Consider the following 25,451-nt stretch of genomic DNA (forward strand, 5'->3'; position numbering starts at 1 on the left):
TACTGCTGTGTCTTCTCACTCTTAGGAGTGCAGGTGGAGAGAAGAAAAGACAAAGATGGTGGTGGCTCATGGGGAAAGAAACCAAAGGTATCCACCCGATAGAGTCCGAAGGCCTAAAAGAAGGCACTTACTCAGAAAAGCCTTTCCACTTCAGTAGATATTCCACTTGCCCCTTAACTACACGCCTGTCTAGCACCTTCTCCACGACATACTCCTCCTCATCCTCTGAAGAAGAACTGTCAGCTGTCCGCTTGGTTTTCTTGCCCATGTCGCAAGCTGTTCCACCTGAAGGACTAAGGCCACCGGGTTCCTGCAAATAGGAAGGACAAAATGGTCAGAATCCATACAAGGAGTTATAACTCTGTCACTGCTTGGGGCACCTAGGTGGCTCAGTCAGTTAAGCATCCGACTCTTGATTTGGCTCAGGTCATAATCTCACAGTTTGGGAAACTGAGCCCCACATCAGTTTGGGTTTCTGTCTCCCTCTCCTCTCTCTGCCCCTCCCCCGCTCACTCACTTTCTCTCTAAATAAATAAATACACTAAAAAATTTAAAAAAACAAAAACAAAAAAAACCTTTGTCTCTTCTTGATGGAATGCAGGGAGTACTGTACCCCTCTCTTGGGTCTTGAAGCATTCTACAGATGATTCCTAAGAATATAAGTAAAAACTGGGTGAATCCCCACTTTCCCAACCATAACTTTCTCTTCAGCTTACAAGACCAAAATCATTATTAGACACAACTGTCTAACTCCTCTATTTTCAGATTCCAAAAGACAAGTGGTATGGTATGTTACTCCTGTAACTGTTTACAACCCAGGATCTCAAAGAAATGCGGAAAACCGTCAGCTTAAAAGAGGGATAGAATTAAAACCTTTCCCTACAAGGTGAGTAAGTTTCTTTATAAAAATGAAAAAAGAAAAGCCACAAATTGTAAGCCTTCCTCTGCTCTAAGGATCCTGACTAGCCTCTTAGCAGCACACAAAAAAGGCTTGGTCAGGCATCTTTCACCACTGTCTTCGGTGACCTGGTACATCTCTCCCTTAAACAAATTGAGCTTGTCCCTACATACTATCCATCAGCTTACAAAAGCAAGGCTGGCATCTCAGACACAGCAAGCCTCCTTCTTCATTTGGGGATGGGAGAAAGGTAGGGAGAAAAAGAAAATTTTATTCCATAAAATAGAAATTAGTTACTGGATTGTTCAGTAATTCTCAAGGCTCAACTAATCCAAATAGTTAAGGAGGTACCTCTCTTAACTGGAGTTGACCATGGGCCAAAGGAAGAAGAGGAGGAAAAAGAACTCTGGCCCCAGAATCACATCAACACGAAGCCTCAAAACACAGAGGAACCATTCATAGGCCCAAGGAAAGCTGAAGCAAGGCAACACAAATGGAAATTGAGTTAAGCTCAGAAAAATGCACAACTAGGGGGTACTCAACACAGAATCTAGTTTTTTAAGTTCCCATGTTGTTGTTTCCATAATCATTTTTAAGAATTCTTCTTTAACCATGTTAAATGATGCCTACAGCCTGGATTATAGAGTAGCAGGAATTGTTTTCTTAGCTGAACTCCATTTTTCTTTTCCTGCAATCTTAAAAGATTTTTCTTCACCACTTTCTAAAAATATTTCCATCCTGACTAGAAGAGGACTCCCAGGAACAAGGAAGGCCACTACTAATCCCAGAATTTTGTTCAAGTCAAGTAGCATAAAAAGTTGCATTTATCAATTTGCCTCAAGTTAGCAACATTTAAGGAATTATTCCAAGAACATCTAATTGGAAACCACGTCTCCAGAACCTATTAGCAATAGGGCTGCCCACCCAAAAAATTGTACCCATTACTGCCCTGTAATAAAACTAAGTTTTTATTAAAGTCCTTTATTTGGAAGAGGGGGTGGCAGGGGGAGAAATGTAGACAGGAGTTTCAAAATAATTTTTCCATGAATTTAGAAGAGAGTCCTAAGCTTTAAGAAAAAAAAAATCTTATTTAAAATAAAAACAGCCTCCGACCTCACCAGAGACAGGAAATGTCATATTCCAGGGAGAGTACCCCACCCCCACCCCCACTCACCTTGGAATTTCCGGGAGCTGAGCAGTTTAGGTCAGAGCGCTGGGGTTAAAACCAGCCCCGGGTTAGATGCATGCAGTTAAGCATTGTGGCTATGGCCTCCCATGCCTCACGAGGAAAAACAAGGATTTACATATGTGTTCTTCAGTTTGAGGGAGGAAAGAGGAAAATCTCCCTTTATACCTTCATGCAGAAGAGGAGCCCCAAAGGTAGAAGATGAATGGGGGTTCCCTCCTTTACCTACCGGATCGCCCCAGTTCTTTCTTTCCCTCTGGGCTAACAGGAGGGGCCTCCCCTCCCAGGTCTGGGGCTTGGCGGGCTGGCAGCTCCCCCGCCCCCACCCAGCTGCCTGGGAGCCACTGCGCAGCTGTCCCAGCCCGTTGCCATGGCAACTGGCAGCAGTACTAGACTAAGGGGGGGGAGCAAACGGAAAAGTTAAAAGGCTTAACTTTCCTTTTCTGTGAAGACTGGGTGGAGAAGTTGGAAGGTACTCCCTTGGCCTCAAAGCTAAGGCATTCAGAGCTCAAGGGAATCGGTTCTTGGGTTTTAAACCCAAAACTTGTACTTATTCCTCTAAGAGCACTGGGAATTAATCAATAGCATTTTAAGATCATCTAACAGGATTATAGCTCAAATGGAAGGGGGAGGGGAAAGGCTAGGTCCTTGTACAACGGGAATCAGTTCAAACCACCCACCCCAACCCAGCCCAGAAGCACTTTAAACAAGGCCTTTTCTACCATCTGTCACTGAACAGTTAATTAAAATTGCTTGGGGGATGCGGGGGGGGGGGGGGGGGGGATAGCAGGAAAGGGGGAGAAAGGAAGTATTTCAAGACACTATACAACTTTCCTTCTTTGGGAGAATACTAGATACAGAAAAAGAATCCAGACACTTGAAGCATTACCAAAGAACCTATCAACTGACATTATAGGTAGAAAAAGATTTAATCCTTCAGTAGTTTTTAAAAAGGGAGTAGTTTAAAAGTCCATCCTCACCATTGTTAAAACCATTTTCATTAGTTGTTCTTATAACGTTATGAAACAAATTTTTGAATAATTACGACCCACCCAAAGCATTAATATATAATAATTTAAAACCCTATATACCAATAATACCTAACACTTGAGAAAAGGAAGGCTGAGATAAAGAAAAGAAATACTTGGTGACTTGCAGTCCCATAAAGTGTCCTTTCTCCTGGCCCTAAAGAACACTTAGGAGAGCTCCAAAGCCCTGCTCTGCTTTACAATATAGGTCTTTAGAGCCAGAGATTGCTGCCATAGGAGAGTAAGAAAAAGGGACAGTCCAAAGCAAAGAACCCAAGTGAGGAAAAAGCAGAGAATTGTGATTATTTTGGTTATCAAACAGAAGAGATTACAGGGTATGAGAGTAAAGTAGACAGTTTTTAACTACAGATTTCCTCAACTTTCAATGGACCTGTCAGGAAATCTGAGTAAAAACTGCCTTTTTGGACTCTTCCTAACTTTTTAAAACTTTTTGTAGTTAAGGGATATGAAAACAATGCCAAAGGAATTAGATCAGGGTTCTGACTCTGTGATTAACTTGCCATGTGTGATACAGAGTAAATAACTGAGATCTAACCCCAGTCACTAAAATGGGCCAAATAAATCCCCACTGCCTACCTCCTAGGGAAACAGTGAGTTTATATAGAAACCAAAGAGATGGTAAGTCCCCCTAAGAGAAGCTTTTGTAAAAATATAGGGCCAAATACAACAGCAGCAGGAAATATGTGACCTTCCAAATTCCTAAACTGTTAAACCCTATCACATGTAGTTAACTCCTGCAACTCAAAATGTTAGTAGACATCAAGAAGAGTGTCTTTGTTAACTAGGCACCAGTAAACTAATAAAGCTTCAGAGAATACACAGGTACATTCTTCTTTTTTTTTTTTTATGTTTATTCTGAGAGAGAGAGAGAGAAAGAGAGACAGTGAGCAAGGGAGGTGTAGAGAGAGGGAGACAGAATCCCAAGCAGGCTCCGCAGCTGTCAGTGCAGTGCCCAACTCTGGGCTCAAACCCATGAACTGTGAGATCATGCATGACCTGAGCCAAATCAAGGGTCGCTTAACCACTGAGCCACCCAGGCGCCCCAGGTACATTCTCTCTTAAGGGTAAAATACTTATTTTTACTTCTTAAAGCTCAGAAAAGCACTGGAGTGGTAGTATGAAAAGACTAACAGTAATTCTGTGAAGAGATAAACAACAGGAAAGAATGACAGCAACATTAATATTTTAGCGAAATCTTTTAGGAAAAAAAGTGAAATCAACAAGGAAAAGGACAAAAATATTCTGGTGTGTATCCCCTCCCTGAAACACCCGGAAATAATGTCAGATCAATTTCCTCCTTCCCCCTCTTTAAGAACTGCCTAAAGGGCACATGGCTAAGGTCCTTTTCTCTTTGGGAAATGGGTTTTGTAACAGCTGACAAATCAAATTGGGCGTGATGCCAGGAGTCAGAGTCCAACCATAATATTCTGTAAAGAATGGCATGCAAGTGTCTTGTAAATCTCCTGGACAGTCACAGATCAGAAGCTGGCAAGGATGACGACATAGTTCTGATGGAATGTGTCTTATCTTAACCTTGAAGTTACAGATCTGCTCAGGAGCAGCAGTAAGAAATGAGAAATGCACTCAGACGTTGGAGGGAACATAATTCTCCTTTAGACAGTGCGACCCAGTATATTAGGGTCAAATGAAACACAAAGCCAGACGGACAATTTAAGGGCTAGAGCCCGGACCAGATAAAGCATCAAGACTGGTGGTTCACGCTGAGCTTGAGAGGAGGGAGCGTTCAAGTATGAGAAATGAGACATGGCTGGCAGGATGATGGAGTGATTAAGGTAGAATCCCGATACCATGACGAAGGAAGAGAGGATGAGCCTGAGCGCAACCTTATCCTTATAGAAATCTCCATAGGAAGGGGTAAGCAGCTTCTCAAGTTTCTAGAGTCTTTCAAGCATAACAGCTCTCAGCCCTTTCTTACACACACAGTAACTCTGCTAAAGGCATCAACAGCTACAGATAGATTCCAGCAATTTAACTGCCCATCAGGATGTGAGAAAAGAGTAGGCTCCACCAACCCTTCATATCAACAACACAAGGCAAATTCACCTTACAGGCCTAAGCGCTAGGCAAAAAAAAAATACCTAAACCAGGGATCTGGTAAGAAGTCAGCCTTGGAAAAACATCAAAGAGCTTTGTGGCCAGGCACAGTCAGAACCCACATTCCAAGTCGATGACAGGAGACTTCTTTAACAGATAAATCTTCGGGGGGGGGGGGCGGGGGGGGGAGTGAAGAGGTAAAACAGAAAGAGAAGAGGGACAAAAAAATCCCACTCATTATATCATTACAAGGGTTAAAAAAATGTATTAAGAACTGCCAGTCTGCAGAAGGTACAGAGAGACCATTACAGAAAACTGGGACAATCCAGAACAACAGAGGTAATGGCCAGCTATTTGCATTTATCAATCCTAGAACCACAGAATCACCCACATAGGGTCTCTGGGATCTGTTTGTCCAGTTCAGGCTCTGCTCCAGTCCCTTCAGTCACTACTTTGCAATGCCAGCTGTCTTGGTGGCTTTTCTTAGATCTTGGTGTAGCACATTTTATTTTCATCACTACTTACGAGCAAAAGTATATATACAACATAATTCTAAATCTTTCTCTGAGCTTGCTTTGTATTTTTTTTAAAGTAACGAAAACCAACTGGTAAAGTGCCTCACTGAACCACCCACTGAACTATTTGGAGGCGGTAGTCAGACCAAATGTCAAAACACATAATCGGTGAGCTCTCTCTTCATTTTAGAGTTTCTTTTTCTTTCTTCTTCTTCTTCTTTTTTTTTTTTTAAAGATTTTATATTTAAATGATCTCTATACCAAACATGGGGCTTGAACTTACAACCCGGAGATCAAGAGTTGCATGCTTTACCAAGTGAGCCAGCCAGGCACCTCCATTTTAGAGTTTCAAAATAAAATCTATAAGCCCACTAGCAAGGCAAAAATCCTCCAGAAAGAAAGCCTACATAAAGAGGAGAAAAGGGTGAGGGCATATGCAAAGCTCCCTATCACATGTATTAATTAAATATGCTGCCAATGGGTGAATTCAGTTAGCCCAGGCTTGAGAAATTCCCATTTCTCCCCCAAAAGTACTTGGGGAAAGTTAGTAGCTTAGGTGAAGATTAAATTGCCAGCTACAGCACTGTCTTCCAGGAGTCGTCTGTATCGCCTTATTGTGATAAATAAAACAGATGAAAAGAAACCAAATTTACAGAACCGTTTTAATCTGGTCTACTATGTTCTTTGTTCTTTATGTATCTAGAAGTACCAATGATTTTGAGTTTGTAACACATACAGCATAAAACTAAAATACCCTCTATAAAGATGTTTTCTTCTACTAGATTTATGATTTCCAAAGTATTAGCCATGTGGCATTTTAACAAAAACACGGCATAGAGATGCACATTACAGCTGTCCTGGCTGTCTCAGGTTTTGTTAAATGGGCTGATAACTATCACTCCACCTCCACCAAAAGCCCATGAGCACCCAATTCAAGAGGAGTTAAAAGCTTTTTAAATGTCTATTTAAGAGACTGGATTAGGAAAGAGTTGAGGAGGAAGATTAACTGTGGTCGTTAACACCCCTATCATTAACAAGCCACATATAGACAACACAAACTTTATTAATAGAGAGGAGCGTGGAGAGAGGAAATGCTCTCCCTTTGGCTAGTGCAGCTCCAGTTTGTGATCCTTTAAAAATCAGGCCTAGGCACTGCCTCAACCAGTCACAGAATTATTCTGGGGCAAAGTATCCTGTTTGTTGATTATCCAAGACTCTTGCTCCAGTGAGCAAGGGAGTAAAGGGCCTTTTGTACTTTTAGATTAAAACATATACATTATAAATAGATAAAGGGTGCCTTATAAATTTTATTTGGCTGTACTCTCCTCCAAGCAATGAACCACACCATTAAAAAATATAAATGAATGTGTACCATAGTGATTCTCAGAACCGCTTGAAGTTAATCAGTCTGGTTCACTGACGTGTTTAGCAGTAACACACAAATTCTTGAGATCTCATTACGAGATCACAATCTCACAAAATAATTTTATATGGGATTTTATTTCCTTTATTAAAATCTACTGAGTTTCTGGGGTGACTGGGTGGCTCAGTCGGTTAAGCGTCCGACTTCGGCTCAGGTCATGATCTCACGGTTTGTGAGTTTGAGCCCCACGTCAGGCTCTGTGCTGACAGTTCAGAGCCTGGAACCTGCTTCGGATTCTGTGTCTCCCTCTCTCTCTGACCCTCCCCTGCTCACACACACACACACTCTCTCAAAAATAAATAAACACTTAAAAAATTTTTTAATCTACTGAATTTCTTCTCTCAAGTGTCAGTCCTCTTTAAATTTAGTTAGGCTACACCCAAACCCATCACTGGGCAAGAGGTTAGACATCCAATTGTTCCAAGATTTATGAGAAAGTAGAATTTGGCACCGCTATGGGCAAATGTCTTCCAGATAATGCTTTCCAACAATTCTGTCCTTGCAATGTACTGAACTCCTTTAAGGGACCACAGTCTCAGGTGGGTGTTAATGTAATGCCCGATTTTGAATTCGAGAGACCACTAAGGAGCCAATACCAATGCAAACGCATGAGGGTTTATTTGCAAGCTCGAGCTTGGGCCCAAGTATACCTGGCATAGCAGAGCAGGGACTTGGACCCCTAGGTTAAGAGGCGTAGCAGTTTTATGGGGGCCAGTGGCCAATGAGATTGTAACACACACAGAAAGTTGCACATTCATGTCAGTCCACATGCAGGTGGCCAACTGAATTACAATTTACCCTATGGTAACTGTTTGAACTAGCCTATCACTCTGGTCAGAATTGGCAAGCAAGTTTGGCGAGCAAAAGGTGGGGTTTACATTCTCTGGTGGTTAGGGGTTCTGCATTCCTAAGTGAGCCAGTTTCCAGTAAGAGTGTGCTCAGTGGCTTGACTAGGGTGGGGGAGTGTCTTAAGCAATAAGTAGGTCATGTGGGGGTTATACATGAGATAGTGGGTGTAGCACAAGATGGAGTTAGTCTTGCTCTGCTTGTCCAGGGGTAGGGGATTTTTGTTAAATTCCTTGGGTCCCACATTCCCCCCTTTTCCAGAGGATCCTATGCAGGACCCAATCATGGGTTCTGGGTTTCTGTCGAGAGTCAGTGGTTGGTATTGTTGCCTGAGTACCGTGAGTTGAACTGTGTTGACTCAGTCCCTGACAAAAGCCACTAGTCTATTGATGAAGCAGGGCCCGAAGGTCAGAAGGAGAAGGATGATTAGGGGGCTGGCTAGGGAGGACAATAAGCTGGTCAGCCAGGGAGAATGATTGAACCGTGATTCAAACCATCCCTGTTGCTGCTCTCATTCTCGTTTTCGCTTGGCTAATCCTTCCCTTACCTTAGCCATTGATTCTCGTACTATCCCTGAGTAGTCAGTGTAGAAACAGCACTCTTCGTTTAGGGCAGCGCAGACTCCCCCTTGTTGTAGAAAGACTAGGTCTAATCCCCTTCTGTTTTGGAGAACCACTTCAGACAAGGATGTTAGGGACTCTTGGAGGTGAGAAATGGAGGTCTCTATGCGCTCTAGGTCTATATCAATGGCAGCCCTGAGGCTACTGTAATGGGAGGCCTGGGTGGCTAGTGTGAGGCAATTCCTGTTCCTGCACCTGCCAATCCAATTCCTAATAGGGAGGCAATGGTGATGGCTGAGATGGGTTCCCGTTTACTTTGTTGGTGGGTATCCGCATCTTTCCATTGAAGCACCTGTTCATCTGAATGGTAGATGATTCTAGGGAGTAGTTGAACCAGCACACAGAAGCCCTCAGTTCTGTTTATAACTTGACCAGGAGCGCAGGGAGTTAGACTCTCGGAACAAGCCCACCAACTGTCTTGGGGTGGTAGATAATACCCTGTATTATTTATAGGCGCTGCACAGAGCCTGGTGGGTGCATGGAGGAGTGCCTATACAGAGTCCTTGGCCTGACACGGACTGCAAGGTGAGGCCTTCACTACCAGGCTCTCAGTGCCACCTGCAAGCATTAGGGTCCGTGGTCATGTTATATTGCCCCATTATTGCGATACCCTCATAGAAGCGGGGGCGGATATCATAGCACAGCCAGCAGGATCAGGTAAGATTGGGCTTAGTTGCGTTAAGGAATTTGTAAGCTTTGGACATCAGGGCCCAAAGAAGGTGTTGAGAAGGGTCGAGGGGGAGGAGAGGGGAGAGGAGAGTTGGGACTGGGGTGCCCCCATCAGAAGTGTTGTGGGCAAGCCTCTGAGGTTGAGGAGATGTTAGCACGGGCGGCACTAGCACAGTGTTGGGACCTATTCCAAGAGTTAGACCTTTTGGGTTCTCTAGTTGTCTGATCATGAATAGGACTCCGTTATCATACCCGCTTTGGTAAAGCCGGAGTCCCCACAGAAGTCCTGCTCCCCAATTTGTTGCTTGTTTCCCAGTCTCCATGAAGGAAATGGTGACTGGATTACAGTAGGGGCGTTCTGAGCATGACGGGTGCGTAGTATTCAGTTGGACTTTTATGAGGCCGGACGGGTTTTGTGATAGCCAATTGCATGTCCCAGTGTGTTCGCAACCCCATGCCTGGCAGAAGTAGTCTGCCCAACCACCTCATGAGATACTATTACTGGATTGGGAGGGGGCTGGACATACGTAAAAACAGGTATTTTGGAGGGCTGTTTTGCCTACTTTGGTGCCACACCCTGGTATCCCTAGTCATCCGTTATGGAAGTTGGGGTTTTTCCCAAACAGGTCACATAGGTCGATTGTCAGATTAGGCCACCAGGTTCCCCTGGGGTGTAGTTCTGACAGCTGGGTTACTACCTGATTAGAGCTTGGGGTGATGATGTGCCAGGTTAGATTAAGTGGTTGGTGGGGGTTGGATTTAGCCGCGAGGGGATACAGTGCAAGTAATATTAGCGAGGCAAGTGGGAGGGACGCAGCCTTCGGGTTTCAAGGCAGGAATGATAGGTGGGGATGTACCAAACATGATTTCACAGGGAGTCAGTCCCATCTTATATGGTGAGTTTCTCATCCTATATAGGACAAAGGAGAGGAGAGTGACCCAGTCCCCGCCAGTCTCCAAGGCTAATTTAGTTAAGGTCTCTTTTAATGTCTTATTCATTCTCTCTACCTGACCTGAGCTCTGGGGTCTGTAAGCACAATGTAATTTCCAATCTGCCCCCAGTATTTGTGCTACTCCCTGTGTTACCTTAGAAATAAACCCCGGTCCATTGTCGGATCCGATCCTGGCAGGAAATCCATACCTTGGCAGAATGTCCTCCAGCGGCTTTTTGGTCACGATTTGCACTGTTTCGTGCTTAGTGGGGAATGCCTCTGTCCATGTAGTATCTACATCTTTGTAGTATCTATGAAAACTAGCAAGTACTTGTACCCATATTTTCCAGGCCTTACCTCGGTGAAATCTATTTCCCAGTATGCTCCTGGGCGGTCTTCCCTGAGCCGGGTTCCGGCATTAGACCCATGGGTGGTGGCGTTGGTTAGCTGGCATGCATGACAGCTTGCCACAATCTGCTCGATCTTTGCTCGAGAGTCCTTAATAATGATCTTAGCATGTCGTATGAGGTCTTCCATCTTTCTTGTTCCCATATGAGTACTCCGATGCATTTTGGATAGGACTCGTTGTCCTAGTTCCTCTGGCAGGATGATGCTGGAGTCTGCGGCCCTCCACCAGCCATGCAAGCATTGGGTCATAGGCAAGTGTTTAATCCATTGTAAGTCAGTGCCGGTATAGTTGGGGGTGTCCAGCAGGGTTGATGCTCCCAGATCGGGTAGCGTGGTTAAAACCTGGGTCACCGAAAGGGCCGCCTCCTTTGCTTTTGAGTCGGCTAGCTGGTTTCCCCTGGCTACTGGTGTGTCTGCTTTTTGGTGTCCTGGACAATAGATGATAGCTAGTGCCTTGGGCAGCCAGAGGGCCCTTAGGAGTTCAAGAATCTCTGTTTTGTTCTTAATAGTCTTTCCCTCTGCTGTCAGAAGCCCTCTCTCTCTGGAAAGGGCTCCATGGATATGAGCAGTGGCAAAGGCATACCTGCTGTCGGTGTAAATGTTTATTCGTTTACCTTCTCTCATGGTTAGTGCCTTGGTCAGGGCGATCAGTTCTGCCCGTTGAGCCGATGTTCCGGCTGCCAATGGCTCTGCCCAGATGATCTCTGTTTCTGTGGTTACGGCTGCCCCCGCGTATCTGATTCCTTCTCGGACAAAATTGCTGCTGTCCATATACCAGGTGGCGTCCGCGTTCGGCAGTGGCTGGTCCCGGAGATCAGCCCTAATTCCGTGCGCCTGTGCCAAAATCTCTTGACAATTATGCAGAGGGGTGTCCCAGTCTGGGTTGGGGAGTAGCGTTGCTGGATTCAGGGTTGTAGGTGGCTTGAATAAAATTCTGGTGGGGTTCAGCAGTAGGCTCTGATAGGTTCAGCTGTAGGGTCAGACGAGCATTGCTGATCCAGCGGTCTGGGGCTATTTGAGTACCCCTTCAATAGCATGTGGGGTGGTAACATATAGCTCTTGCCCCATGGCTAGCCTGTCTGCATCCTTGACCATAGTGGCCACCGTGGCAATAATTTTTAAGCATGGGGGCCATCCAGCGGCCACCGTGTCCAGCTTTTTAGAGAGATAAGCTATGGGTCTTTTCCAGGGACCTATGTACTGGACAAGGACCCCTTCTGCCACCCCATCTTTCTCGTCTACATACAGGTAGAAGGGCTTGGTTAGGTCAGGCAACCTGAGAGCCGAGGCAGACAGCAAGGCCTGTTTAAGGTCATTAAAGGCCTTGTTCATGGCCTCTGTCCATTCAAAATTTTGTTGGTGCCTGGTGGCCTCATAGAGGAGTATGGCCATCTCGGCAAAACCCGGAATCCATAATCGACAGAACCCTGCCAACCCCAGGAATTCGTACCTGATGGACGGTTTGCGGCTGTGGGATCCTCAGGACGGTTTCCTTCTGCGCATCCGTCAACCATCTTTGTCCATCCTTTAATTTGTACCCCAGGTAGCTCACCTCTGCTTTGCAGATTTGGGCCTTTTTGGCTGAGGCCCGGTATCCTAGAACCGCTACAGTCTGGAGTAAGTCCTTGGTGCCTCGCAGGCAAGTGTCCTGGTCCTCTGCCGCCAGCAGGATATCATGTACATATTGCAATAAGGTCAAATGAGGGTGCTCAGAACGGAACTCACCCAAGTCTTCGTGTAAGGCCTCATCGAAGATGGTTGGTGAGTTTTTGAATCCTTGTGGTAGGCGAGTCCAGGTGAGTTGGCCATTGATGCCTTTCTCGGGGTCCGTCCATTCAAAGGCAAAAAGGTCTTGGCTCTTGGGTGCTAAAGGCAGGCTGAAAAAGGCATCTTTTAAATCTAATACTGTATACCAATTTTTGTCTGGAGGCAAGGTGGAGAGGAGGGTGTATGGGTTTGGGACCGTGGGGTGCACATCCATTACTCGCCGCTTGACTTCCCTTAAGTCCTGGGTGGCCTGTAATCGTTAGAGTGTGGTTTTCGCACCGGCAGCAAGGGAGTGTTCCATGCCGATTGGCAGAGCCTTAATATGCCTGAGTCTAGTAGTCGCAGTATGTGGGGCGTGATTCCTGTTCGCACTGCGAGAGGCATGGGGTATTGGCGGACCCTGACAGGGTCTGCCCCCGGTTTTAGTTCTATCTATATAGCCGGTCGGTGTCGGGCCAGCCCGATTACCTGTTTCTGCCCATGCCTGAGGAAATTCCTGTAGCCAATGGTCAATGTCAGTCATTGGGGCTGGGGGGGTCTGGTGGAGATGATATTCATCTTCCAAACTCAGGACAAGCACCTGAATCGGTTTCCCTTCTTTGTCTAGGATTTTTGCCCCTTTGAGGTGGAAGCCAATTTGTGCCCCCATCTTGGTGAGCAAGTCCCAACCTAATAACGGGTAGGGACATTCAGGGATGACCATGAAGGAGTGGGATACCCGACCCATGCCAAGGTCCACAGTTCTTCGGGTAGTCCATGAGTACTGTTTGGTCCCCGTGGCCCCTTGCACCCATGAGGTCTTGCTCGCCAATTTTCCCTGGGGTTGTAATAAGACCGAATGTTATGCCCCAGTGTCCGCTGGAAATTCAACTGGTTGCCCCTCCACTCTGAGAGTTACCCTGGGCTCGGGGAGGGGTACCGAACCCCGACTCCCCTAGTCGTCCAGGTCCTCCATCTCTAATATCTTGGCAGGGGACTTAGATCTTTTGTTAGGGCAGTCTTTCACCCAGTGGCCCTCTTCCATGCAATAAGCACATTGGTTTTTTGTTTAGTTTAGGGTGCTCCCGTCAGGAACCAGGGCCATCTTCCTTACCTGTCCCTGAAGTCAGCTTCTTGAGGTGCCTCCGTTTTTCCTGTGGGTCATCCATGGTTGTAGCCAGCAGAATCTTAGCCAGATTTCGGGTCTGCCGGTTGCATAGTTTAGTCTGTTGCTCCTCCGGGCTTTCTCTATTATTGTAAACTCTCTCTGCTACTATTATTAAGTTCTGCAGGCTCTTTTCTCCTAGCCTCTCCACTCTTTGTAATTTTCTTTTGATGTCTCGAGTGGCCTGATTAACAAAAGCCATGATAATTGCGGCTTTTGTTTCTGGGGCCTCTGGGTTCATAGGGGTGTACTGCCTAAAAGCCTCTGTGATTCTTTCTAAGAAGGCTGCTGGACTCTCATCCTTACCTTGTCTTACATCATATACCTTAGTCAGATTAGTAGGCTTGCGCGCGACAGCCTTGAGATCTGCCATTAGAGTCTGGCGGTAGACCCGGAGTCTCTCCTTACCTTCAGCTGAATTGTAGTCCCAGGTAGGGCGGGATAAGGGGAAGGCAGCGTTTATGAGGTCTGGGTTTTGAGTCGGCTGTTTGTCCTCTCCCAGGACAGACTTCCGAGCTTCCACCTGTATTCGTTCTCTCTTCGGTGGTGAAGAGAACCTGCAAGAGCTGCTGACAGTCATCCCAAGTAGGCTGGTGGGTAAAGAGAACAGTATCTAAAAGCCCAATTAAATCTTTAGGGTTATCGGAGAACTTTGCATTTTGAGTTCTCCAATTATATAAATCACTGGTGGAGAACGGCCAATATAACATTGGTTGTTTTCCAGACTCGTCAGGAGGCCCCATGGCGCGGAGGGGAAGGGCGGTGGAGTCGGCCGGCCCCATATTTGAGGGTGGGGCCGCCCGGTGGGTCCATCCATGTGTCCCTGCTGCTGGCCCACGCACAGGAATTCCTTCGTCAGGGAGGGGTGGTGCCCCTCCTGCAGCCCCTGGTGCTTCCAATGGAGGGGCAGAAGGGAGAGGGAGAGCCTGGTAGGGCAGTGGATGAATCAGGTCCTCCGGAGAGGAATCCTGCAAGACCAGATAAAGGGGCGTTTTGGCCTTTGTGTCAGTCTCCTTCTCGGCTTTCCGCAGGGCTAGAATCTTGGTAGGTCCTGTTTTGGAGGGTAAGAATGGTTTTAGCCAAGAAGGGGGGTTTTCAATCATATCCTGCCAGACCAGGATGTAGAGCACCTGGTCAGGGTAGCCATCTGGTTTGTCCTCGAAGATTACAGCCTTGACCTGCAAAATAATAGGTAGGTGGAAAGTTCCTTCTTGGGGCCATCCCACGTCAAAAGTTGGCCATTCTGACATGCAGTAAGTCTGAAATTTCCCTTTTCTTATGTCTGTGCTCAAATTATGAGCCCTTTCCTTAACGTCCAAGAAGTGGGAGAGCATAAGAGACAGGGTGGTTTGGGTCCGCCCCATTTCAATCCACACCAAGACACAAACAGTTATGACGATTAACAAGGACACAATAACACAGACAAACGTTCCAGTGCGGCCGCAGAGACAAAACAGAAAGTAAAACGAAGGGCTGGCTGTCCATAATGGCAGCCGGCCCTCCTCACAGATGAGGACTTTGTCCTCCTGGCAGGGGCAAGGGACGTCTCCCAAGACCCCCGGTCGACGGCTCGCCAGCGCGTCCGCTTAAGTCAATGCCGACCCAAAGACAGTTTGGAATTCCTACAGGTAGAAATACAGTATAGAGCTCTCAGAAAATATGTGTGCGAAAGGTAGAAGTTGAGTGCACTCACCAGACGTGGGACCCTCCGGGTGGGGTCCTGGGGGTCTCTCGAATCCCGGACGAGCCCCCAAATGTAATGCCCCCGATTTCGAATCCGAGAGACCACCAAGGAGCCGATACCACTGCAAACACACGAGGGTTTATTTGCAAGCTCAAGCTTGGGCCCAAGTATACCTGGCATAGCAGAGCAGGGACTTGGACCCCTAGGTTAAGAGGCGTAGCAGTTTTAAGGGGGCCAGTGGCCAATGAGATTGTAACACACACAGAAAGTTGCACATTCATGTCAGTCCACATGCAGGTGGCCAACTGAATTACGATTTACCCTATAGTAACTGTTTGAACTAGCCTATCACTCTGGTCAGAATTGGTGTGCAAGTTTGGCGAGCAGAAGGTGGAGTTTATATTCTCTGGTGGTTAGGGGTTCCGCATTCCTAAGTGAGCCGGTTTCCAGTAAGGGTGTACTCAGCGGCTTGACTAGGGTGGGGGAGTGTCTTAAGCAATAAGTAGGTCATGTGGGAGTTATACATGAGATAGTGGGTGTAGCACAAGATGGAGTTAGTCTTGCTCTGCTTGTCCAGGGTTAGGGGATTTTTGTTAAATTCCTTGGGTCCCACAGTTAATCTCACACCCACTCCTCCCTTAATTAAATGTGATGAAGCATGAACTAGTAGATTCAGTCACCTTTCATGAAGAACCTGGCAATTTCATCATAAGTAAATCTTAAGAAAAATGGATTCCAGCAATGTTTGAGTAGATACTATGAATCTTAGATTTTACATACCACTTTGGCAGAGCATGTTCACAAAACATGAAAGGGTTAAAATAGAACTAAAAGATCTACCCGCAAGTAAAATTGAGGTCATATTTTTCAAATAGCCATAAAATTAAGATGCAGTGCTAATCCCACATCGTCCAGCTTGTACAGATTTTATTTTTTTCTTAAGTTTATTTATTTATTTTGAGAGAGAAAGAGTTGGGGAGGAGGAGAGAGGGAGAGAGAGAATCCCAAGTAGGCTCCACATTGTCAGCACAGAGCCCAATGTGGGGCTAGATCCCACGAACCGTGAGATCATGACCTGAGCCGAAATCAAGAGTCCAAATGCTTAACCAACTGAGCCACCCAGGTGCCCCCAGCTTGTACAGATTTTAGATATTAGCAGCTTAAGGGTCTACAAAGACCCCTTCCGGTTTCTCCCACAAATCCTCTATTTTAAGGAAAAGCCTCTTCTATGCCAATTTACACTATCCCACAGCCTTAGTTTAGAGAAGACATTCAAGTGACATAAAAATTAATTTGCATAACCATAAACTAAAATCTCTAATTTAACTATTGAAATGCTATTATAATTTAAGTCAATGCGCTAAAATTTGATTAATACAATGCTGACAAAAAAAGAGCTTTATAGAATTGGAGTTAGACTGTTAAACTTCATGGAGTAAAAGAGAGCACTCCTTCAACTTATGGCATAATTTTATACTTTACTATTACCTTGGTGTATTAGCAACATGAATTATATTGAAGTCATAGCCTACAATTTAGATAAATAAAATCAAGGCAGTATTGAACTTTTTCCCATCCCATACAACAGTATCCTTGGCAGCTCCTTGGCCATCCATTATGTTCCTGACCAATTTCTCTCTGTGGCAATTTAAAAGCTGTAAAAAAATACATAATGGGTGATGACAGGAGAAACAAACCCACACCAGAAATTATTGAACCTTGTAGGTCTTTGCAAGTGTCTCTATTGACATTTAAGTGTGAGTTACTATGCCACAATATCATAAAAGTGTGCTCTACACCTCAGATATATTGATAGTTAAATGCAAAGAAAGGCCACCACCAGATTAACGGCTAAAAGGGATAGCCAATCTCAGACTACCCAGCTCTTCCACTGAATGCTTTGATGTGTTACTTAAACCAAGTAAGATGTTTCTGACTCTCTTTTTGTCCAGTTTCCAACTACAATCCTAATTTAAATCCTATGCCAAAGGGATGCTTAATATAGCAATTCTGATCCTTGCTCTGGGATATTTATTGAGGGCCTAGTAAGTGTCAAGCATTGCATGGGGACTGTCTCTAACCCAGTCTTCAATTTAAGAGCTAAGGATTTTAACAGTTTCTCCTTGATTAAGTCAGCACTGGTTAGTCCTGTCCCCAAAGGCTGTTAACAAAAAAGCTACTAAAAGGGCAACTTGTTAACAGTGGCAAAATCAGGACTAGGAATTAGAAGATGTGGTCCTCTTCCAGTCAGATCATTGAAAGATCAAGCTAGACAGTTCAGTTAACCTTAGGGTGTTAAGTTATTTGCCATACTTATCTCACAGATCTGCTGTGAAGGTAAGACAAATGAGCTAGAAAACACTTTTAAAAATATAAAGGAAATATGGGACACCTGGGTGGCTCAGTCAGTTGAGTGTCTGACATAGGTTCAGGTCATAATCCTGCAGTTCCAGAGTTTGAGCCCCACATCAGGCTTGCTGCTGTCCTCTCACAGCTTGCCCTGGATCCTCTGTCCCCCTCTCTCTGCCCCATCCTGCTTGTGCACTGGCTCACGCTCACTCTCTCTCTCACTCAAAAATAAACATTATATATATGAAACAGGAGTGCCTGACAAATGAAATTAAAAATAATGAATGCTAGGTAAGTGTTCCCTCCTCTCTTATTTTCTGAAAGTATTGGTGTAGAATTAGTATTATCTCTTCCTTAAAGGTTTGGTAAAACTTACCAGTGAGGCCATCTGGTCCTGGAGTTTTCACTGGGGGAAGGTTTTCAACTACAAATTTCATTTCTTTTTTTTTTCCTTTTAATGTTTACTTTGAGAGAGAGAGAGAGAGAGATGAAAAGGGTGAATGGGGAAGGGGCAGAGAGAGAATCCCAAGCAAGCTCTGCACTATCAGCGCAGGGCCCAACTCAGGGCTTAAACCCACAAACTGGGAGATCATGACCTGAGCCAAAATCAAGAGTCAGAAGATTGAGCCCCCAGGCAACCCCCAAATTTCATTTCTTTAACTACAGGGCTAGTGAGGTTCTGTATTTCTTCTGAAGTGAACTTTGGTAGTTTGTCTTTCAAGGAGGTGATTCAATTCATCTAAGACACTGAATGTATGGACATAGTTCATAATATTCCCTTATTGTTTTTAAAGTGTCTCTACAATCAGCAGTGACATCCCCTCTCTTAGTCATTTGTTTGTTTCCCGGATCAGACCTGCTTGGTTTATTAATTTTACTGATCTTCTCAAAGTATCAACTTTCACCTTCATTGATTTTCTCTACTATTTTTATTTTATACTTCATGCTTTTATCTTTACTATTTCCTTTTTTCTGTCTACTTTGGGTTTAATTTGCTCTTCTTTTCCTAGGTTCTTAAGACAGAAATGTAGGTCACTGACTCTAGACCTTTCTGCTTTCTTAACCGAAGCATTTAATACTATAAATTTCTCTCTAAGCGAACTATCTTAGTTACATCCCACAAATTTTAAGATCATGCTATCATTTTTATTCAGTTCAAGATATTCTCTAATATTCTTTGTGAGGTCTTCTTTGATCCATGGGTGGCTTAGAAGTGTATTAATACAGATGTATATATTTCAGTTCCATTGTTTTTTCTTTCAGGTACTTTGAGGCTTTATTATTAGTTGTGTAAAACTCAGGGTTGTTGTGTCCTCTTGATGAATTGATCCCTTTATCATCTAATCTGGTGTTAGCTATTTGCCCTACCTACCTCATGTCTGTTATGGAAAAAGAACAAAAGAACAGTTTGGAAAGTATACAGCAAACAGAAGGTAATATGTCTGATGATAGAGGAAGTTAAAATAACTTGAATGAATTTTCTGAACTATCTGTAAGTTATATCTATGCCTGTCTCCAACTACTCATATAAATGAGGTTTGCCTATGTTTTACCAGATCCTTAGATATAATTTATTGTTGGGAAATACAGAACAAATTAGCAGTATTATTACCCTCCACAACTCCCTGTGAGGTAAGTAAGTCTTACTGATTTAGGGATGAGAAAGAAGGCACGTGGAGGATCTGCCTCAGAAACCAAACTTAAGATAGATATCCCAGCCTGTTGGTTGACCTCTTTAACAGGGCATTTTATTCTGACATAATTATGCCTGTTGACTCAGATATGAACTTGCTTTATTCTAAGAAATGGAGATTACAATCAGAAGAATACTTGAATTCAATTTGGTTCCTTCTCCTTTTCTCCATGTAAGAAATGAGAGTGTATTATAAAGCTTGATCTTTGAATAGTCCTTTCAACAACACCATCTCAAGCCCATACTTTCTAGTGTCCTTTCTAGCAATGAAGCATGATGGAACAGGCACTCAGTTAAGTCTGAAAAATAAGACTGCATGTGAAGAATTTTGAAACTATAGCCCCACGACCTACTTGCAGGTAAAAAAAATCTGTCACTGTTTAATTTTGACAAACTACACTTACCAGAAAGGAAATCCAGACTACACAGTCCATAGCCTCATTAGGATGAGAGTGAAAAATGGCCCAAGTAGTCCATTATGCCCTTCTTAGAAAATCACACACAATTAACAAATGTGTTATCCTGTGTCAATACCCCAAGGGTATGACAACCAGACAACCAGCCAACAACTTAGCCTTCTATCCTTCAAGTCCTAGGCAACACCACCAATGGACTACATTGGCCCAAAATATTAGAAAGAGTTCTTCATGTATATTTAAAACTAGTGGCTTCAAAAACAAACTCCAAGACAATTCAGGAGTCATTTAATGAAAGACTTTGGTCTAGAAGGCTATCAGCAATCACCTATCCAATTCTTTTCATGTAAGATGGAGAAACTAAGAACCAAAGAGAGCAAATGGCTCACCCAAGGTTCTATCACTACTTAATGACAGATATGGGAATAGAATCTAAGTTTCCTGAGCCTTTTTTTGTCCCCATTTGCCTCTCATTTTTAAAATAACTTTTTCTTAGGGTGCCTGGGTGGCTCAATCGGATGAGCATCCTAATTTCAGCCTCAAGTCATGATCTGAGTCAGGGGATCAAGCCCCAGGTCGGGCTCCACAATTAGCATGGAGCTTACTTAAAGTCTCATTCTCATTCTCTGTCTCTCTCTCAAAAAAAAAAAAAATTCTCTCTCTTTTTGCCTTTCTCTAAAGTAAAAACAAAAAAAAAAGTTTTCTTTTCTGAATTATGCAAAATTTATTTGGATAGGGGTTAGAGAACTAAGGTGTAGTGGTCTGAGTGATGGCCCCCCAAAAGATACCCAAGTCCTAATCCCTTGAACCCATGAATATTATTTCATAGGGCAAAGGTGTGACTAAAAGATGTGAGGGGCGCCTGGGTGGCTCAGTCAGTTGAGCATCCGACTTCAGCTCAGGTCACGATCTCGCGGTCCATGAGTTCAAGCCCCGCGTCGGGCTCTGGGCTGATGGCTCAGAGCCTGGAGCCTTTTTCCGTTTCTGTGTCTCCCTCTCTCTCTGCCCCTCCCCCGTTCATGCTCTGTCTCTCTCGGTCTCAAAAATAAATAAAACGTTAAAAAAAAAAAAAAGATGTGAAAGGAGAAATTTATCCTGGAATATCTGATTGGGTCTTAAATGCAATCACATTTATCCTGATGAGAGGCAGGAGTTCTGAGACAGAGAAGACCATGTGAAGACAGAGCAGGAAGAGCTGAGGCCACAAGATGAGACTGACAACCAGAAGCTGGAAGAGGCAAGGAAGGGACTCCACCCTCGGGCCTCCAGAGAGGGCTCAACACCTTGACTGCAGATTTTTGGCCTACAGAGTTGTAAGAATAAATTCCTATTGTTTGAAAACCACTAAGTTTGTGGTAATTTGTTCCAGGAGCCACAGGAAACTAATACACAGGGGAAATAAATTTTTTAAAAATCATAAACTGGATATATATAAAACCAATTCCTGATCCAAAAAGAATTGTGCTCCAAGTAACCCAAAGAATGCCTAAAACCTTTAATCCCTCATTTCAAAGGGTAAATTGAAGCAATCGGGGAATGTAATTTTCCTCCCAAAATACTGGCAGATCCAGGAAGACAAACTCAGCGAGGTCTAGTATTTACATAGCTGCTAACAAGAACAGTGTAGGTTTTTCCCCAAACATGTTAGCTGGTAGAGCTCCTGGACAGACTAAACATAGGCACCAGTTGTCACTGTGGGTGTTCTGCCAACACAAGTGTAAAGTTGTCATCAGAAATGAATATGTGGCTTCGAGTAGCTTACAGAAATCCAACAAAGCTGTATCTTGGACTCTGCACAAGCCAACTCTTCTCAGGATGACCTGGACTCTTTCCCATTAGTACAATGATCAGTTAAAGGCATCCTTTATAAGGAGGAAAGGAAAATCAAAGTTATGTCAGGGAAAAAAGATAATTGCCCAGAGTCCAAGTTCATGAATAACAACGTGTAAATAGCAGCCATACTAAGTCAGTTACAAGTGATAGCTCACATTGTAATTCACTACTCTTAAAATCAATATCCACAGCACACAGCTTTAAGCCCAATTTCATGTAAGGTAAATGGAAATAAAAATAGACTGAGCAAAAGAACAAGGAAAGGAAAGAGATGCTTTACCGAGAATTATTAAATGGGCTATTCCAGTAAGATATATAAATCGTGCTTTGTGGTTAAATTATATAACTTAAATAAAAAATGCTAATCTAATCTTCTTCAGAAATCTTTGTATCCTGTATGCCTTTTCTCTTTTCCAGAGCCACTATCAAGGGGTCTGAAAACCACCAAAACTTTCCTAGACATATTAAAATCCAGTCACTGCAGAGGCATGTTCTTTCTTTCTTTTTTGCCCCAACCATCACCCCGCTCACCTACTATCCAGATCGCTTTCTTTGTATTGGTTTTCAGACAGACCAGTGAAGATGTGTTATTTTCCCTTTCAGGTTTGGTGGCAATAGTATACCCCTAAGTTCTAAGCATAACCACTTGAAACTTAATTTTTGTAACATAAGCTAAACATCTTGTTTTATTAACACACCGGTACAAATGAACAACCAGACCAGGTTCTCTGATGGCAAGAAATAAGCCTAAACTTAAGATTTTCAATCTGATAGTCTCCGAATTTCAATGAAAAATTACCCACCAGAGAGAGAAATGTTCATCAGACCTATTAACTGACATTGTAAGAGAATTCACAAAAAAGCAATTTGTACTTGCATACCACAGTAAACCAAGAAGCCTGTATTCAAATCCTGAAATCTTTCAAATTAAAATATATCACTAAAATCGTCAAATAATGGACCACAGGTTAATTTGTTTATAAATCCAAGCAGCTCAGGCTGGAGATAGAAGGAATCCATTCAGAGTAATGTAAGAAGCATGATTTGGTTCTCTTTCTTCAGATCAGCTTTTTTTCCCCAAACTGTGAGTTTAGGGCCATGAAATCAGCAGAAACTGACCTCTACTTCTAAGAAAATGAAATCGTGTACTGCAGATGAGAAAATACCAAAGTGCTTTGCACGTGTATTTATATAGTAAAGCCTATTTCAATATGTGTACAGGGTCAGGGTAAAACTCTCTGATCCAAAAGAATTCAGTAAAGGAAAGAGGTTTAAAGCAGGCAAAAAATCTAAGAAGCATCTAACGCAAGGTCCACCTTCTTACAAAAAATATTTGCTAATATTTTAGGAAGCCAAACAAACACTGGATGCAATCGTGTTTAAACTTCAAGAAATGGTAAAAATTTAATGAAATTGTCCTTTTATCCAATGGAACAAAGATCACTCTACATATGAAGAGATATCCATTAGGATTTAGTGATCCATTCACCAAAGACTACTTTCTAAACACTTTACCGGTCTTCTTCGTCTAATTTCCAATTATTAAAATGAAAGATTTTGACAAAAATTTCAGCATCTATCATTTTATTTATTTTTATGTTTTAAAGTAATCTCTACACCCAAGTTGGGGCTGGAACCTATGATCCTGAGATCAATAGTCACATTCCTCCACTGAGCCAGTCCCAGCTCCCAGCATATCATTTTAAATCAACGTGGTTTTTTTTTTTTTTTAAGTTTCTTTATTTTTTAGTAATCTCTACACCCAATTTGGGGCTCAAAGTCACGACCCTAAGATCAGGAGCATATGCTCCTCCAACCAAATCAGCCAGGCACCCCTAAATCAAAGGTTTTCAACTGAGGAAGATTTTGCATCACCACCACCAACAACCCCAGGACATCTGGCAATGTGTGGAGACATTTTGATAGTCACAAATGGAGGTGACGGATGAGGTGAGATGCATTTGTTGGCCCAAATGTCAACATGCTGAGGTCAAGAACCCCTGTAATAGATCAAGATGGTATTCCTTTTAAACCTAAATAAAATAGAGATAGATAACCTTAATCTGTGTCTTTCTTTATAAACTAAGCAGAAAAAAGTGCATAATTAGCATACCTACAGTTTACAACCAAATATGAAATAAATTTGTCTTCTTGCCAAGTGTCAGAGACTCTCTCCTCCAGGCAGCTAAACTTTCTTTTGTACAATGTCACAAAGGTCTCTAATCAGAAGCTTACTTCATATGTAGTTGAACTTATTAACAGTACTTCTATTAACCTTAAATACATCAGTGAACAACAACAGAGCAATTTAGATTCTTATATGGCCATTATGTAATGAAAATGTCACTATTTTACTGAAACATCTTCAAATCAGCTGACTGGGTATTACCAACAGGTGATTACAGCTCCTGTAAAATAAATATTTTGAAGGAAATATAATCAAAAGGCAATGGAATAATCCAGGTGATGGATGAGTCCTGTCTCTAACACCCTAAATATCCCCCTTGTTAAGCAACTTCCTTATCAAAATCCAGACATCCTCAAAGGAAGAGAAGAAAGAGAGCTTAGAAACTCTTCAGTGGTGTAAAGAAAGATCTACATGGGGGGGAAGGCGTCAGAGACAAAGATAAAGGCACTGAGACATGAATAATGCTTGTAAGGCGCTTAGTTTAGCCTCTCTAGTAGGTACTAAGTAGTCAAATAAACGTTACCTTTTTAATATTTGTATTTTTATACTGAGGATCACCTTAGTTCTTAGGGGAAAAACAACTCTATCGAGGTGTAAGGATAAAAGAGGCTGTGAGAAGCCCGTGATTATGACTGGAAACACAAAAGTTGACTTTTTAATCTAATCTTTAATCACAAATTACGATCCCTGAAAAGGCTTAAACAGCAGACACCAACCTGCCTAGATCCCACTCTGTCTATAGAGGTAACACACTTCGGTATGTAGCCTTCCAAAACTTTTTCTATGGATTTACAAATACCCATTTGTCCGTGGAAAGGTGCTTCACGATGCAGATTTTTCTCGGGTGCCTTTCCACGACAGTATAGATTTATCCTACTGGCTCTAACATTTCAAGTCAGTCTTCCTAAAGAAGCGAGGTCCCAAAGGCCTACCTTGCTCCCCTCCAAACCAAAAGTGTGGGGACAGAACTTATAGTTTCCCTACAAGAAAGGTGTATGGGACGGAGGCCTAAAGGATTCGTTAGAGAAGTCACAGCGGATAAAATATGCGCTGCCGCGCCATCACAGGCATTGAATCCCCTTCTTCACAACCTCTAACGTTAAGACCTCCCTCTTCTGGACCGCTGATTGGACGACCTGCCCGAGCGCTTCCCGTAGGCTATCCGTCTACTGGCTCCAAATTTGGTCCATCCATTTAACCGCCCGACTCCCGCATTCCCCATTGGAGTCAATCCGCTGCCTCTTGGATGAGCCCAACCTACCGCGCGCTCCGCGCTCATTGGCTCAGGGAGCCGCTGCTCAGGAGCGGGAAACCCGCCTGCCACATTCCGATGGCCCAAGGACCGATCAGTCGGCAGCTAAGGGCGGACCCAATTGGCCTAAACACAAGCCAGTCAAGCCCTCCGGCGGCACAGCGCCACAGAACTTACAGGAATAAAACATCCCGCCCCTGTTCTTCCATTGGTTGGCCGGACCCACCGCTCCCCCTTCACGAGCCCCCACCCCGCGGTCCATTCATTTCACACAATAACGGGCCCAATTGGAGTCAGTTCAAGACCTCGTATGGGTAGGCAAGACTATCCGTCACTTACCCGGAATCGACACCGATCACTCACGCAAACGTCTTCCCTGTTCCTCTGTGGTGAAGCAGGACCACAAGACAGTGCCGCCGCCGCCTTCTGCGCAACGCCAACCGCCCGCCAAAACGGATCCTTCCCTGCGCCTGCGCGACCAATCCTGGGACTGTACCCTTTCTCCGCCCATTACGCCTGCGCAA

General features: G+C 43.8%; 1 protein-coding gene and 1 long non-coding RNA gene across 7 annotated transcripts in view; one reads left to right on the top strand and one right to left on the bottom strand.

Annotated features, from left to right (window-relative positions):
- Positions 1–25,426, bottom strand: part of CBX5 (chromobox 5) — a 43,941-nt gene extending 18,515 nt beyond the window's left edge. Inside the window, exons 1-3 of one of the 6 annotated variants that reach the window (XM_015087814.3) lie at positions 25,267–25,419; positions 576–650; positions 132–310 (exon numbers count right to left, since the gene is read on the bottom strand). In XM_015087814.3, the coding sequence (XP_014943300.1) occupies positions 132–268 (137 nt within the window). In that variant the 5' untranslated portion in view covers positions 269–310; positions 576–650; positions 25,267–25,419. Of the gene's footprint in view, positions 1–131; positions 311–575; positions 651–2,072; positions 2,257–2,313; positions 2,472–13,920; positions 14,103–25,266 lie in introns of those variants that run through there. The other 5 variants (XM_053226336.1, XM_015087815.3, XM_015087813.3 and 2 more) reach the window with 5 other exon arrangements.
- On the top strand, positions 11,489–20,992 carry LOC128316405 (uncharacterized). Its single transcript, XR_008300269.1, has 5 exons — positions 11,489–12,362; positions 14,015–15,140; positions 18,809–18,978; positions 19,491–19,597; positions 20,801–20,992. It is a non-coding gene; the product is annotated as an uncharacterized LOC128316405 (long non-coding RNA).
- Positions 25,427–25,451: the final 25 nt, after the last annotated feature.

This window comes from Acinonyx jubatus, chromosome B4 (genome assembly GCF_027475565.1).
Source record: "Acinonyx jubatus isolate Ajub_Pintada_27869175 chromosome B4, VMU_Ajub_asm_v1.0, whole genome shotgun sequence".
NCBI classification, from domain to species: domain Eukaryota; kingdom Metazoa; phylum Chordata; class Mammalia; order Carnivora; family Felidae; genus Acinonyx; species Acinonyx jubatus.